Genomic DNA, 16,856 nt, shown 5'->3' on the forward strand with positions numbered 1-16,856 from the left:
TCAAAACTGCAAGAAGAAAACTGAGGAAGAATCTGAAAAAGAGAAGGGCGAACAATGGACACAAGCCCGAAAAGCAGGCACATCCAAGCAGACCAACAGAGCGAAAGGGAAAGGAGGGAATACAGAGACCAGAGGACCCTCTTCTGGGAAGAGACTACCTGAAGCTCAAGCCACAACAAATGCCACCGCTTCAACAAATCCTTTTGCTATTCTAAACCCTCCAGAAGATCAGAACCAACCAGATCTTGAAGAGGGAGAGGTGCAGCAGCATATTGAACAGATAGTAGATGCAGAAATAAACTTGCGATCTCAGGAACAAACTGAAGTAGCCAATTCAAAAATCCCTTGTGTAGACGCAACCCTGCAGGAAACCCATGGCTCTCCAGCAGGCGCCATATCCCCGCTCTCTTATGCAAAAATGATCAAAAAGAAAAAGCTGATAACAGCTCTGGTTCTTCTGAAGAAGACTCTTTTGAGTGATCCACCAAAAAGGCAGAAAGGAAGTCTCGCAAGGAGATCAGAGAAGAAGAGGCGGAGAGATTAATGATGCGGGGCACTCAGTCTACAATCGAAATGTCATTAGGCAGAAACACAAGGGCTTGACCCACAAAGGGAGGGCCTACTCCTTCCTTCCCTGGTAAATAATGCAAATTGTCTCTTGGAATTGCAAGGGTTTGGGGAACCCATTGAAAGCTGAAGCAGTAAAAGATCTATCAAGAATGGAACCCTTAGATATCCTCCTGCTCCAAGAGACAAAGATAGAAGAGGATGCTCTTCTATCCTTAAGTTACTTTAGGGGGTCTTGCAACCTTATGGTCAGAGGATATGTTTCAGCTGAAAAGCTCCTTCGCAACCCAACACTGGATATACACAGAACTTCAACATCTTCCAAGTAAGATTTCTTTGGCTCTTTTCAATCTTTATGTCCCAGTTAATTTCCTGGAAAATAAGGACTACTGGAATTCTCTCCCAGACTTCCTAGAAATCTACACTCCCCCAAACATCATATTGGCAAGGGATCTTAACATCAGTTTAGATCCGAAAGAGAAAAAAAGGTGGAGTTTGGGGTAAAGATCCCTTCCATGATTCGGTGCAGTCCCTGATTCTTGCTTGGGACCTCCTTGACTTGAAACCTAAGAAAGGTCGTTATACCTGGACCAACAATAGAGTAGGTAATGCCAACATTGTTGCTCGTCTAGATCGGTTTCTAGTTAAAAGTTCTTTGATGGAGGGGAAGCATTTAATCTCTTCAAAAATTCTGCCCAAGATAACATCTGACCATAACCCCATCTCGTTGCTGCTAGAAAAAGAGGAAGACTTAGGCCCTATTCCATTTAGATTCAGTCCTCTTTGGGCAGCAAGAGATGGCTTTATGGACATAGTGGCTCAAGCTTGGTCGCAACCAGTTGAAGGATCCCCGAACTTTGTGTAGGTACTAGGAGCAAAAACTTAAGTACACTAAGTATGCCTTAAAAAGCTGGGCAAAAAACCCCTCTCCACTCCAACGAGCAATAGACAAAAGACTATGCAGACTTTAGCCAAGATTCAGTTAGGCATGGAAGAAACTGAAACCACCAAAGCTCAGCTACTCATCGAACAGAATGCCCAGCTCAACTCTTTTCTCTCCTTTCGCCAGGAAGAGGAGTATTGGCGCCTCAAGTCTCGCAGCCTCTGGCTGCAAGCTGGAGATAGAAACACTTCATTCTTTCACAGACAATGCAGAGCTCGTCTCTCTCAGAATCACATCTCGGAAATATCCACCAGGGAGGGGGAAGTCATCAAAGGACAGCCTCTTTTAAAACAGGTTGCCACATCTCATTTTCAGCAACTGTTTCAGGAGGATGGTTCTTCTGATGATGATCTGGCTACTGATTTTTTGTCAAACATCCCTTCACTTGTCACTGCAGATTTAAACGTTGGGTTATTAAAGCCTTTTACTGAAAAAGAGACAGTGGAATTCATATGGTCAATGTAGCCGGATAAAGCCCCTGGGTCGGATGGCTTCTCCATCCATTGTTACAAAGCTTGCTGGAATGTAATAAAACTCGATCTTCTCCGAATGATAAAAGCCTTCCAAAAGAAAGTCGAAGTGGGAGGGTGCACCAACTCCATGTTCCTTGCTTTAATCCCAAAAGAAGTTAACCCAGAGACTTTTGACAGGTTCCGACCTATCTCACTCTGCAATGCCTCATACAAGATTCTCGCCAAAGTCTTATCCAATAAACTCAAGCCTCTGCTAGGGAATCTGATCTCCCCTCTTCAGGGCGGTTTTGTCAAAGGAAGGCACCTCACAGACAATGTGATCCAAGTGCAACAAGCCCTCCACTCTAGTCACATTCGAAAGGAAAAAGGCATGCTCATCAAGTTGGATATGTCAAATGCTTTTGACCAGGTTAAACTCTCATTCCTCTATAAAATCCTTCTCTCTTTTGGTTTTAGTGCTGAGTTTGTCAACTTGATAAAAGCCTGTACATATAGACCTTGGATAGAACCCCTGGTCAATGGCAAACCTGCTGATTTCTTCCAAGCTACAAGAGGGCTCTACCAAGGGTGCCCTTTGTCACCCTTTCTTTATATCCTGTTGGCAGAATCCCTAAGCAAAAAGCTAACAGTTGAAAAGGAAGTAGGCTCTATCCCAGGCATTAAGGCAGCAAGAGGTGTGGATCCTATAAATCATGCCCTCTTTGCGGATGACTCTCTCCTCCTGGGAGGGGCCTCAATTAAGATAGCAAGGGCTTTCAATGAAATTCTTCAACACTTCTGCTTAATTTCAGGAGCCTTGATCAACAAAAGAAAAAGTGTTGTCTACGGTTGGAATGTAGATCATCCAGCTATCCTTCGAATAGCTTGCTCCTTGGGATTCCCTGGGTATGACAAATGGGAAAAGATCAAATACCTAGGCCTTCCCTTAACCTTGGGACCAAGCCCTCCTTCCCTCTGGATCGAAGTAATTAGCAAGATAAAAGCAAAAATAGCATATTGGGGAGGCCAATGGCTAACAAAGGCTGGGAAGCTGGTTTTGATAAAGGCAATCCTCTCCGCCCTCCCCATCTTCCAGTCTTCCCTCCTGCTAGCGCCCAAGTCTATCACGGAATAGATCTCCAAGCTCCTTCGGGACTTTCTATGGAACAGGGGTAAGGGCAACTAGAGCAAGTTACATCTGGTAAGATGGGATATCCTTAAAAGACCACTCCAGGAAGGTGGGTTACAGATTCGGGATCCAGGCCTGGCAAATTTGGCTCTTGGTGGAAAAATCATATGGCAGCTGTATGTAGACAAAAAACATCTTGTCAGCAAGATTCTTTGGATGAAATACCTAAAGGGAGGCTCCTTGAGAAACCTCACAACAGCATCTACTCCAACAGGAACAGCAATTTGGAATTTAAGCAGAAGATGCATCGATCACTTACAGCAGCATTTATACAGAATCCTAGGCAATGGTCTGAGAACCTTACTGTGGGAGGATACTATTCAAGGGAATGCCCCTTTGGCCTCCCTAAATTCCTGCAACGAGATAAAGATCTGGCTAGTGAACAAAGGTCTCCTCCGGCTTGCAGACATTTGCTCTTGGGACAGCAAAGGGAATTGGGCAGGATGGACTTTTCCAGGGGTCCCAAAACCTCTCCACGCTCAAAAAAACTTGTTGTATACAGCTCTCTCTGGCCTCACCCCTGTACACCGCTCATCCAAGGACAAATGGGGGTGGGGAAGAATAGGAATTTACACAATAGCTCAAGGATTCTCCTCTTTACAATCTACTCATGCCCCTTCACTGACACCGATGCTCTGGAAATCAATTTGGTCCCCCTTTAGCCTACCAAAGGTGAATTTCTTCACATGGTTACTCATGCATAAAAAGGCACTAACAGGTGAAAATCTAAATAAAAGAGGGTTCCACGACCCCTTTAGATGTTGCTTATACAACTTTGTCGTTGAAACCTCTGATCACTTATTGGTTGACTGCAATTTCACACAAGCAGTCTGGAATTTGGTCCTTCATGGCCTTAGTGCTCCCTCCCCCTCCCAGACATCTATCGTTTCTCTTTACATCTCTTGGACAGACCAAAATCCTGAGAAAAAAGCCAAAAACGCAATCTGGAACAACATCTGGCAAGCTATTCCAAAATGCCTTTGGTGGAAAGTGTGGTTGGCTAGAAACGATTGCGTTTTCAACAACAGGCTTCCGAATTCAGTGGTAGTGATAGCCAAAGTGAAAGCCCTCTTGTTGGAAACTGCAGGTAAATCTCCTCCCGCCTCCTCTTTACCTTCAGAAGCTTCTGTGTGGCTGGGATCCTGCTCGACAAGAGAGAGGAACAAATCAATCAGCAAACCGTTGAACACTCCTACTTGGTGCTTGCGACTCACTGAAGGTGACTTTCACACGTGGTGGCAGGGGACCTCAAAAGCCACGATCTTCTTTGATGGAGCGTCCAAGGGGAACCCAAGAACTGCAGGTGCAGGGGGTTTGATTCTTTCCCCGGACAGATCGAGTGAAACCGGCTTCAGTTGGGGCCTAGGCACTAGCTCGAACAACCAAGCAGAGAGTTACAGTCTCTTAAAAGCTTTCCAGATTACGAAGGAGCTAGGTTATAAAATAATTCAAATTTTTGGAGACTCGGAGCTTCTGATTAAACTTTTAAACTCCAAAGATCATTTTTGTAATCCTACATTAAACAAAACTCTACAGCGAATCCGAAACACTTTGAAAGATTTTGACAGAGTTGACTCTTACCACATTCTGCGGGATTTAAACAAGCAAGCTGACTCTTTGGCAAACAAAGGTTGTCTGCTGCCTCAAGGAAACTTTAGTCTCAATGGAGGACCCTGCTCGCTTCATCCTCTGCCTTAACCAAGCTACAACAAGCAGATCTACATTCATTGGCCTCAACACTCAGAATGAAGTTTGGTTCTCTCACAGAATATGCTCAACTTCATCATGGTTGGTTGCTTTTTTGAAGTATTTTCCAACAACTCTAAACAATGGGTGACAGGGACCTGACAGAGGAATTGCCTCCATAGAAGAGCACTAGTCTGTTTCAGGGCCTTGCTGTGTGCAGAAGTTACAGGCAAGATTAGTTTGTGGATTCTTGGGCCAGACATTCACTGAATTGGATTGTTGAGCGATGTATTCGAAATTTTGAAATAAAACTCAAACACGGAGGAGATTTTCATTTCAGGGCTCTCTGGAGGTGAGAATTTTGGTGGTTTTGTAGACAGGGCACGTATTTTCTTCACGAAAGGCAATTTCTCTACAAGTCATCAGATGGATTCAGGGGATTTGCAAGAGATTGCAGAGTACTGTAAGGACATGACAAGCCCATCCATTGCAATAGGGCCTCTCTCTTCATCTTGCTTTTACAAATACATGAAACTGAGAATCAATACACAGCATAAGTAGCAGAAATCAAAGGATCTCTATTGTCATTAAAGCAACATTTGGCAGTGGTAGAAAATGAATGCAGTGATCTCTGAAATTTAACTCTTAATCTTCACAGAGATGATCAAGTAATGGCCCCAATTCCAAGAACCTCAACAAATTCATTCAGAGCAGGGCTTAAAGAAGAAGAATATGTGCATCAATCCTATGAGGTAATGAAACCTATGAGCCAGGAAAATGAACCAGCCCGTACAAATTTGGAGGATGTTGCTAGTCACTATGCTCAAGGTTGATTTAAATGTTTTTTAACAATTAAAAATTCTAGGCATTTACTATAGAACATATAGCTTAAAGAAGCAATCAATAATTTTGCATAAGGAAAAGGCCATTCTCTGTTTTGGGGGTGTAACAAGGTTTTGTATGATCTATGTTTCTGTTCCAACGCTTTTACTGGAATTATACTATGATGTAATCTCTGTTGTAGCATTTGCTGCGGCCTCTTTCTAATACAATTTACCCAGTTACTGTTAAAAAAAAATGATACGCAATTCGTCCAGAAATTCATGCAAGAGAATCTGAATCCTGCGGCGCTGATCAGAGAATGGAGAAGGGACCCAAAAAAACACAAGCGTGAGGACAGGGGTATGTATTCATTAGCCTCTATTGTTGGCCCTTTCTCCCATATCGCTGATATGTTATGCCGCCTATGTGGTTATTAAAATACACAAAAATTCTCTGAAGAATGGGTGCCATTAATAGAAGTTGTTGCTGATGGCTATATCATGGATTGGGCAACTATTTTGTCCAACAATTTGACCACCCAAATCTGCAATTATAGACAGAAGCGCAATGTTCTTGAGAGAACGGCTCCTCCTTTCTTTATGAGTGCCTATGTCATGGACACAGTTTGCTTTTCTTATGATTTTCCATCTCTAGGATGGAAATTGACAAAATAATTTCCTAGTTTTATATCTATTTATCTCGATATCCTTTGGGAAACAAAATACCATGCTCACTTCTATAAAATATGTCATGAGATCATGCTCCCTATCCACCAAGAAGTCTTTGGCAGCAAAGCCCCTAGACTCACCGCAGAAGCCAATAGAGACTTAAAGCCATTAGGAAAGTGGTTTGGGGAAGAGTCATTTACTTACATTTGAGGTTTTGGTAGCCTTGCCCATCCTCATGTTTTGCCCCTTTTTGTCCCGGATAAATTGTTGGTCAAGGAAATTGCTTATCAAACAGTTGGTATTTAGCAAAAGGGGGATGCTTCATGCTAGGGTATCAAGACTTGAGGAGCACAAGCCTTAATCACATTCAAATACTTCTTCCAACCACATTCCAAGGGTTTTTTTATGTCAAACCCTAACTACTCTTGTCATGAAGGGCTACCTAGGGTTTCCTTCAAACCCTAGCTTTCTTTTAGGTCTCGACCATCTTCACTTTTATCTGTCATAAGTGTTTTTCATAGGGGTAATAACTTTTCTTTAGCCCAGCTCTAAAACCATGTTAATTTTCCATAGGGTTGAATTGTTGTTTGCTTTGATAATTGCATTTATACTTTTCATTCTTTATTTATTCATTCACCCCATAGCATCATTAGCAACATGTGCAGTTATATAAAAAGAACATCATCAACAATACAACGGAAATAAAAGGAACATCAAAAGAAAAGCAAGAACACATAGAGACACAAGGATTGGTCAAAGACCAGGGCAAAACCCCACAAGGGGGAAAACCCGAAATTCTTCTTCTTCTTTTATTACATTTCATCAATTGTTCAGCTGAGATACAAAGTACATCATTATCATTGTGAATCACATTAGGCCATCCAGGGCCAATCTAGAGAGGTTCACAACTACGTTTGTGAACAATGCGAGATACAAGAATCCGCTCAGAATCAGAGTTTCTCTTATGATGTTACCCTGCGATATCAATACATTGATACCTATGTTGTTCTGCCAGGCCATTAATGTTCTTAAGATACCATTCAATATGATATCATTACTGCAATGCTTGCCAATACTATTCTGCATACAATTGTCAATTCAATGTACTCACTTAATATCAGTTACTGTAATACTGTCATCATATATAGCAAGTTTACATAAACATGGTTATTGTCAAATTCTAGGTTCCAACATATATCTTAGAGGTAACATAAATGCTACTGTTGTTGACACATAGGATCACACATGAGCCATACTATTCTAACATATATACTGCGCATATACATCGTCATATACTCTAGTGTCGGGAATCAAAAACATTGTGCCAAGAATCCTGTATTTAGAATTGAGACTACAGAACCCAAAAATCACATATATATAAGTCACTGTGCCGAATTACTATAACAAGACTTCAATGCCGAGAAGCAAGATTTATTGTTCCAGGACTAATCATAAAATATATTGATGCCAACTAGGTGTGCGAAATACGGAAACATGTTTCTGAGGGATATACATACCATCATCAAATTGTACGAGAGCCAACATGAGGGGACACAAGTCACCTTGAAGATCCAATAATCACAACATAGTTATAGAAAATCACAGAGAGTCATAGGATCATTGTAATAACAAGTTTTTGTAGAGAACTTAGTGACACTATAGTTTAGAGTCATTGTAATGACATGCTGCAGAGGATCATAGCCACTGCAATAACAAGATTTTGTAATAACATACGTACCACAATGATACCAGATCTATCCAAGAAGAAATACAATTGAGTTAGGAGAAAATGTAATCTCTCTTCGATACTCGATGTGAGGCCAAAAAAAATAATGTGAAACCCTAGCAAACATTAGAGTGATGCGAACTACACCAAAAAGAGATATGGTGCCAACTGCCAATCCATATACCAAGTCAAACAGAAGTGTGATTGGATGCTCGTATGCTTCGATGCTCATGGATATTTAGCAATGCAATGCCCATATATGTATGATGTGATGCGATACTAGCAAGCCCATCCGGAAGTCATGTGTGAGTCATAGTCATATTATCCGAGAGCCATATGTGTGGGAGTCATAGACTATTGCCATAGCAAAAGTCTCGTAACCTAGGTGTGATGGACCTGAGTATGGGAACAAGACATACAGATAGCGAGAGATGTGTGACAGTATGCAAGAGAGAGAGAGAGAACGCTAGACTCGCCAAAAGCTACAGCCCAATCCATCTCATCCATCAAAGAGATAAACAAGGCCGAGATTTCATTCGTATCTCCAACGTGCTTCCTTGGTTACTTAGGGCAATGCTTTATATAGATTTTCATTTGACCAAAAAGGATGACCTTTAATGAAGCCAACCAAAAACATCTTAGAGGGAAATTCAATTTTGATTTTTGATTTTGCTTTCAAATATATTCTCTATTTTAATAATTTCTTGCCCGATTAATATTTAATTTTTTTTCATAATTCTTTCTTTGGCGATATGGGCTTCACATGGGGAATAGGGTTTCCCTTAGGGGAAATTTGACCTGCAACATGAATGGACGATGGAGTGCATTGTTCCATCACTCATCAATCACTCTCCATATCAACTGTTGTTTCTCAAGCCCCTCAAACCCCATATCCTCCTAATAGCTACGAATGGCTTTTTTGACCCTATCCATGGCCTCATACACGCAGTCCATTGCAGTCTTGTCTCCATCAACCAATTGGAGAACCTTTACCAAAGGTTCAGTAATGCCACAAACCTCTTGCACTCCTGCCCAAAAGCTCTCCTGATATGAAACTAGCCTACATATGATCTCTCCCTCTAGTTTACGGCTAAAAAATAAAGTATGCCACTCCTTTGAAAGAAACATTATCTTCACATCCCACATATAATTCAAGAGAGATTGAAGAGATATGGAGATAGTGGCAAATCGTGTAATAGAATTACGCACCAATTTCTTGTTATTGTTGAATCTTCTCAGCAAATTAAGCACAGATGCATGATTATATATAAATTTTGTTATGCTTTTTGAAGATTCAACAATAACCCCGACATAAGGAATTTTCCTTATATCCTCTAACATCAAATCAATACATTGTACAGCACAACGTGTCCAAAACAAGTGAGGATACCTCTCATAAGCAACCCGCCAGCAACAACATAATTTGCAACATTGTCTGTTATGACTTGAACAACATTTTGTAGACCTACCTCCCAAATGAAAACATCCAGCAAGTCACATAATAATTGTGCGTCTTTGATATGTGCAGATGCATCAATAGATTTCATAAACATTGTCCCCTTAGGACAAATAACCAAGAAGTTAATAAGGGTTCTACCTTTTTTATTAGTCCAACCATCCAACATCACAATGCATCTAGTGTGTTCCCATGGTGCCCTCAATTCCTCCAATCTAACAATGCAATTGGCCTTTTCATTTCAAAGAATAGGCCCTCTCAAGTCATAATAGGAAAGGGCTTTGTACCCCGAGACTACAATAGCAATAACATCAAACATAGTCTGGTAAAATGGATTGTTCTTGGCATTGCTGAAGGGAATTTCACTCCATAGAAAACACTTATCCACCAGCTTGTCAACTTCTTCCTTCTCCTTTCTTTTAAGCATTGACCTGATAGAAGGTTGTGCACTAGGTGTGGTTCTAGGAACAAAAAATGATGAGGTAGATGTGGGGTTGGCCATTGTGGAAGGTGATGTTGAAGAACCACTCTCACTTGCCCCCACTCCTCCCCTTGGAATTTGATGTTTCACAACTGCCTTGTTACTTTTGGCAAAATCTTTATCTTCTAGTGATTTTATGGCAATATGGATGATTTCTAGAGATGCATAAGAGAAAAGTTCTATGTCATGTCCCAAAATTTGTGCAAGGTGGTATTTCAATCGAGATATTCCCCCTGTCATATGCTTCCCACACAACTTGCAACTCAAATTTTGTCTATTGAACCCCCCCTTGGGTTCACCATATTCCCACATAGGGTTCAAAATAATTAGCATATTTATTCTTCAACGTAAGCTTGAACCTAGGGCACAAGAAAAATTTGTAAAAATAAAATCAACATTTTTACAATCAAGAAAGCCTCTCCCTTAATGAAATGATAGTGGCAAGAAAAATACACTCCCTCCCCCTAGCCAAATCATGGAAAATAAATGGGTGACTGAAAATCCAAAGAAAAACAACAACAAAAAGGCCGAATATGATGCCCATACCTGCAATGTGTGCAACCTGTTGAGGAAACTCAGTGCACAGTGCAAAAAAATTTGGAATGGCTCCTAAAAATCGTTGTTTTCTCCTCCTTCACCCTAGGAAATTTATTCTCCTGCTTCTTTACTCTCTAACCCCTGGCCTCTGCTTGCAAAACGAGGCAAAAAACCAAAAATCAAGTTTATAAACCAACCCGGGCCCAGCTCCATGATTTTTTCGCTCAACTCGCAATGTTTTGGCAATTTTTATGATATTATCTGGATAATACTGACGCGGAAGAAATCACCGATATTATTGGCCGATATTATCACCACCTTCAAAAAATCACAACACAACGACATTTTTGCAATAATATCACATTGTTGGCAACACTTTGGAACCACTCTCAAACATCATGAAACAATTAATGGTATTGTTAAAAATTTAAGTATAAATTGATATTTCTTGCTCATGGAGCATGGCTGGACTCCATAGCACGCTCCCTCAGTGCACCTGCTCAGATCATGGTTCCATGGGCCAGAGTGGCAGCGGGGGGTGGGCGGGGATACTTCTGGCAACCTTGATCAAAAGGTTAGAGAATTCTTGGTGCATAAGAAATATACGAAGTGGCATGAAATTTTGTCATTGCTGAAGTTGGCCAATTTGGAGGGCCAATACCTCTGTGACCATTTATGCAGTCAATGAGTACGATGCTTACTTTCTTTCACCAAGGGACACAAATGCAGGGGCATTCTGGGAAATAAAGAATAATCCTGCATTTCTTCAACGCAGTTTAATAAAAAGATAACAGGAATATGCTTATTGGAAATGTTATTTTATTTATAGTAAAAATTGAAGAAGACTGAAGGATTAGGAGGTTGATACAATGGTGTTCAGCTAGGCCTTGAAGAGGTTCGTTTATCATGGAGCCTCCAGGAAATCAATTTCCATTCAATCTTATTTGGAATAAATGCATAACGGAACTTTAGAACATAGTGTGGTGTACACAGAACAAAAGTATATGCTTTGTAGAAATGGATGATATTGCCTATATGAATCATGCATGCCAGTGGTAATAAGATACAACGAAATTTATTATGTACTTTGGGATTGGTGATTGGCCTTAATGTTGAACACCGTAAAATATAAACACATGGAATCTGGACATTTAAAATGAAAATCAATGGATTGTGTTGCGAGTATAAGTATTGTTTAAGTTGTATACCCAATGAAGAACTGTTGATTGAATAGCAAGCTCTAGAAACAGTTGACCTGCGACATAAACAGAATGGTAATCCCGCCAGGAATAAAAGATAGTCATGATACCGTGTGGAGAGGAATTCAGTGCCTAAGATGGAGACATAATAAATATCAGAAATGGCACAGAAAGATTTTAAGACAAGAAATAAGAGGATAGTAAAGAATTGAATTCAGAGTTCTGATACTTTGCACAAGGAGAGGGAGAGGCACCTGGACCATACTTGCAAAAGTAGTCCGGAGAAAGACTTGACAGAACCACAGGCAATGGAGAGCCAACCAGAATCAAAGAACAAGTTTTCCATTCTTGCATAGATGTAATTGCAGATTTATTCCTGTAATAATTTTATTGTTGATAATGCAACTCAGCATCTATGAGATAAAGCAAACAAATTTATTATTTATGTTTATCAACTTGTTTAATCATAGGTAACAAATTCTGCATTAAATCCCTGTGAGTTGAGTTAAGTTGCACGACTGAGAGTAGCCGTTGTGCTATATTGAGTCCATAACATAAAAATGAAAAAAGGACCATAATAAAAAAAGAATATGTAAAAATTAACCATAATAATAATATAATAAATTAGAATAGATCCATCTTAACTCCAGATCTTTAAAACACCTAAAAATTTGTGGCTTGGTATCTTTTTAATCCCTCTCAGTGCTTAATAGGATGGATGCACACTGGTAGGCATCTGCACAAATGGTTCCTTGTTGGATGTGTGAGTGACGCAAGTCCTTTCATCCTCTCTAGGTAAAGATGCAAACTTAATACATCTTATAGCACCACCCTAGAATATAAAGGTTTAAAGTAGGTACTAAAGAGAGTACCTGTTGATCATCTGGAAGAGGATAAACATCCCCAAATATTGTCACCCTTGCATTGGATAGCCCACTCCATCCTGGTATCTACTTTACATATCAACTGTCCACCAAGTAAGAACGAAAAATATGGAAGGTAACAACATTTAGAGTCTAGACACTTCTCAACCAAATTAAATGCAATAATCTCAACAATGAATAATTCTTTGAAAATTCAAAATAAAAAAGGTGATAATTGAGTCTTTTACCACACCTGCACAACCAGTGAACATCTTGGATCAGCCAACAAATTCCTCGTGTGGATAGCTAATGGTGATAAAGAGAAAATAGGATCTGCATTCCACAATAGCTTGTCTGAATATATATAATACTAAGGGTGTAATCAGTACTCTGAACCCTAATTTATCTTGTTATAAATATCCTAACAGCAGAAACCATTAAAATTGACACATATTGCACACTCAAGCACATACGTCCCATGGAATCTGGAGCAAAATCAACTAGAGAACCAAAAGGATATCCCTTTCGACGATGATGCATTCTAGACATCACAGTACATAAATGAGCAAAGCGAGCCTGCAATTGAGAGAAAAATATTATTTTTGGCCAACCAGATTGAAATAATGACATCTATCACATGTGCAATAACTAAATATGGATAAATTAGTCTCTTTCTGACATTAATTATTTGTAACCTCCAAACGAACTTAGTGTTAATGTAGCAATAGATAAACTGCTTAGATAAAAGATAATAATATGAGCCATGAAGTTGTTCATATAGAATCTCCACCTACCTAGCATTCAATAACAAAATGCACTATTCTACTCAAGTGTGCAAATTCCAAAGTTTATAGCGATGAAAGATTTCACCTGCTCCATGAGGTTACGAACTGCCAAGGCAGGACGAGGAAGGCCATGAGCAGAAGTTGCACTTTGCACGCCACCTGAAATTGGAGTACGGAAAAGCCCTGTTCGACTGCCTCCACTGGAGGCACCCATGAACGTATTCACAACAACTGAATTTTCACGCTTTTCTTCCTTGGTAGGTTCTTCGCTTGAACCACTTAGCTATAACGGTCACATAAAGAATTTATGCAACATCATTAAAATCTCACAAAACTCATTGCTTGTAAAAATAGATCTTCATCTTGACCCTTACTTTGAATAACAAATGTCAAGAACAAAAAATATTTAGGAAACCAAATTAGGCTTCCTTCATTTCTTTCCACGTTGAAAGTTGAAATCCTGCACACTTTTCTATCAATATATATTTAGGTAGACTCCCTTAACAAAAAAAACATTCTTTAGCATATAAGATGATAGGCTTCAGAGTTTACATCAAACGAACTCCATTTAAGAAAAGTCCAGATGAAAAACATCAAAGCTTCTGAAGCAGTGCTCAAGATCCAACATACCCTTTTTTCTGTAGACACCCTTTCTGCATGAGAAATAACTTCTTTCTCCCTAATTACGAATAGATGTTCCAATCCTACAGTTTCTCCCCATAACAGAAAATAGTTTTTTTTCAAAGAACATCACTCATTAGGTTATCTACATTTCTCTCAATTTCTACACGTCTTCTGACAGTACCTGAAAGCTTCATGTTTTGATAATAAAACAGAGCTCATACAGTTTTCCCAATGAATGCCTCTATTTATTAAGTTCAGACGCCGGCGTTTTCTCTTTCCATGATTTAGAAACCATTTCTTACTAATTTCCCCTCGCCGTTCCTCAATTTCAATAATCAATCAACGAACAACAGACTTCCTCTTTTATTGATCACAATTCAGAAGACCGAGATCATGATTCTAACGGCAGTTCTTTGAGAGAAAAGGCATTTTATTCTTAAAGTCGAAATCCTGCATTTTTCAAATAACTCCCCCAACCATAATAATGAAAAGCTCAAATTATACCTAGCTTAAATAGGGAACACATCAACTCGCCATTACTAAACCTTTAGCTCTGTTTTTAATCTCCGCGTAAGATATACTTACTTCCTGACAGTTGTGTCATGCTGTGCTAGTGAAAACAATTTTTAATTTTCCAAATGCTACTTGATTTTCTAATTAAAAATAACCACTTTACCTGAGAAGAAAGAGCACCTTCCGGAAACAGTGCATATCCATTTTCCAAGTTGTTCATGTCATCGCTTCCCTCATTTCCATCGGAGAGAGCTCTGGCACGAAAAATTGAATTTGGAGTAACTTTAAACATTCCGCGATCGTGCGATCCTGACGCCTTGGAGAAACAAAATTCGGTTCCTTGGCATCTTCGCAGCTCTAGCCGTTCGACTCTTCGCAAAATGCCCGTTTTATGCACGAAAATTTCCACTGAAGAAGCTCTAGTTTGAATGGCTGAAATTTTATCTGGAAAATTCGTACAAACAAACGATCCCAATGCAACCTCCATTGATAAAACCACTTGCAGGCAGGACTCAGACCAGTGCTGTCAAACAGATATCCATAAGGATTGGAGGTACCAGGGGTTTTAATGCCGCAGAGGGAGAGCACAACATAACATTAACGACGGCTTCGATTCCAAACTGAAGGTAGAGTTACTGACTTGTTATGCTCTGTAACCGCAGACACCGGGGTTGCATTCGAGGAGTGTCCGTAGGAAGCAGCGACTAGAAATGCCACTTTAAAATATCGCTCCGAATAACTTTATCTTTATTTTATTCATATAAAATAATATGAAGTTGTTTAACATCCTAAAAGAATGTGAAGTTGTTTAACATGAAAGAAAGAAAGGAAAAAATTATTTTAAAGTCCATGACGCTAAAGATAGTGTATGGGACAGATTGCTTTTTCATTTGCTTGATGTATTCAGAGCTTTTTTTGTGAAGCTTCAAAATAAATGTTCCAAGTTTCTTTACAAATCCCTCGCTATATAGATTATCCCAAGAGCTAGCTATCGACATATCTGCATAATTTTCCCTGTTGTCTTTGAAGGCCTCACATTCTAAAATGAAATATTTTTTTTGTTTCCACTTTTCCGGAAAAACAAAAAATGCATACTCTTTCCTCCCACACTTCTTTTGCCATTTTCCAAAGCCCTATTTCACAACGAAGTTGATGAGAATTAGTCATTAACTAAACAATAAAAATATTGACTCTCCAAGAGATATTGGCCTCTATGTATTCTTTTGGTTGATGACTATGAGTGGGATTAAACACTTCAATATAATATTTTTTCTTTCTTCCTAGCTCCTTATCCCAAGTACGCTTGTGGAACTTTTCCATAACGAAAGCTTTTACCTCTTTGTTGTTTATGGGACACACGTTCAAGCAAATACCCCATTTACTAAACCATTTGTTATTTTGCCGCATCCATGTATTTTTTCTCTTGCACAATCTGTCATTAAAGACAACCTTAGGCCATCTACCCTCTTCCATTTGCTCAAATTTTTTTAAATACCTTATGACTCGCACCATAGCAATTGCTTCAATAGGAGCAGTCCCTGTTTCACTTAACAAGATAGCATAAGGAACTGCACTTTTAATATTGAATTTGTTTGTAGTCAAACGCTTATGAATTTTCTCAATTTGTCTCCACTGCATGTCGGATGTACTATTGGCCCATAGTTCACAACCATAGAGAATCAGTGGAATCACTAGAAGCCCAAAAAGAGTTTGAGTGATTTTCTAGTCCCATAACTCTGCTTCTCTACACCTATTTTGAAAAGCATAAAATGTTTTCCAACCCCTCAAAGTTATTTTATTTCTACAACCATTCCAACTTAGACTTTTTGTTGAAGTCAATTCTGAGATATTTGAAATCCGCAACTTCTTCCAGAATGTTGCCTTCAAAGTAGAACTTATGTTGGTTATTGGCTTTGGGGGATCTTGGGGAAGCAATGCACAGGTGGATTCCTTATCAGATATAATGGAGCAACTCCTCGAACAACATCACTTGACTGATATTCCGATGGTAAAACCCCGGCCCACTTGGCGCAATCAAAGAATAGGGGAGGCTGCCCTGGCTAGGCATTTGGATCACTTTCTCATAAATGATACCCTGCTGAGAAGATTATCACTATACAGATAATGGGTTGGTTCTTGAGGTATTTCAAACCACTCCCCCATCTTCATGGAGATCTCTGACCCTTTTCAGAAGCCAAGGGCACCCTACAAATTCAACTCCTCTTGGCTATTGGACCCCTCATATATTCACTTGGTCAACAGTTACTGGCGATCTCACCCACCATCCTCGGGGAGAACCATCGCAGAGGGTTTCTGCGACAACCTTCTTGAGATCAAGCGATTAT

The 16,856-nt window shown here is 39.7% G+C and overlaps 1 protein-coding gene across 1 annotated transcript in view; it reads right to left on the reverse strand.

Annotated features, from left to right (window-relative positions):
- Positions 1-15,237, reverse strand: part of LOC149168698 (uncharacterized) — a 140,096-nt gene extending 124,859 nt beyond the window's left edge. Inside the window, exons 1-5 of the mRNA XM_089428381.1 lie at positions 14,675-15,237; positions 13,460-13,657; positions 13,063-13,165; positions 12,843-12,922; positions 12,599-12,676 (exon numbers count right to left, since the gene is read on the reverse strand). Of these exons, the coding sequence (XP_089284507.1) occupies positions 12,599-12,676; positions 12,843-12,922; positions 13,063-13,165; positions 13,460-13,657; positions 14,675-14,998 (783 nt within the window). The 5' untranslated portion in view covers positions 14,999-15,237. The remainder of the gene's footprint in view (positions 1-12,598; positions 12,677-12,842; positions 12,923-13,062; positions 13,166-13,459; positions 13,658-14,674) is intronic.
- Positions 15,238-16,856: the final 1,619 nt, after the last annotated feature.

This window comes from Pinus tabuliformis, chromosome 4_2, assembly GCF_031772625.1.
Source record: "Pinus tabuliformis cultivar Carrire ecotype Pingquan chromosome 4_2, CPIR1, whole genome shotgun sequence".
Taxonomy (NCBI): domain Eukaryota; kingdom Viridiplantae; phylum Streptophyta; class Pinopsida; order Pinales; family Pinaceae; genus Pinus; species Pinus tabuliformis.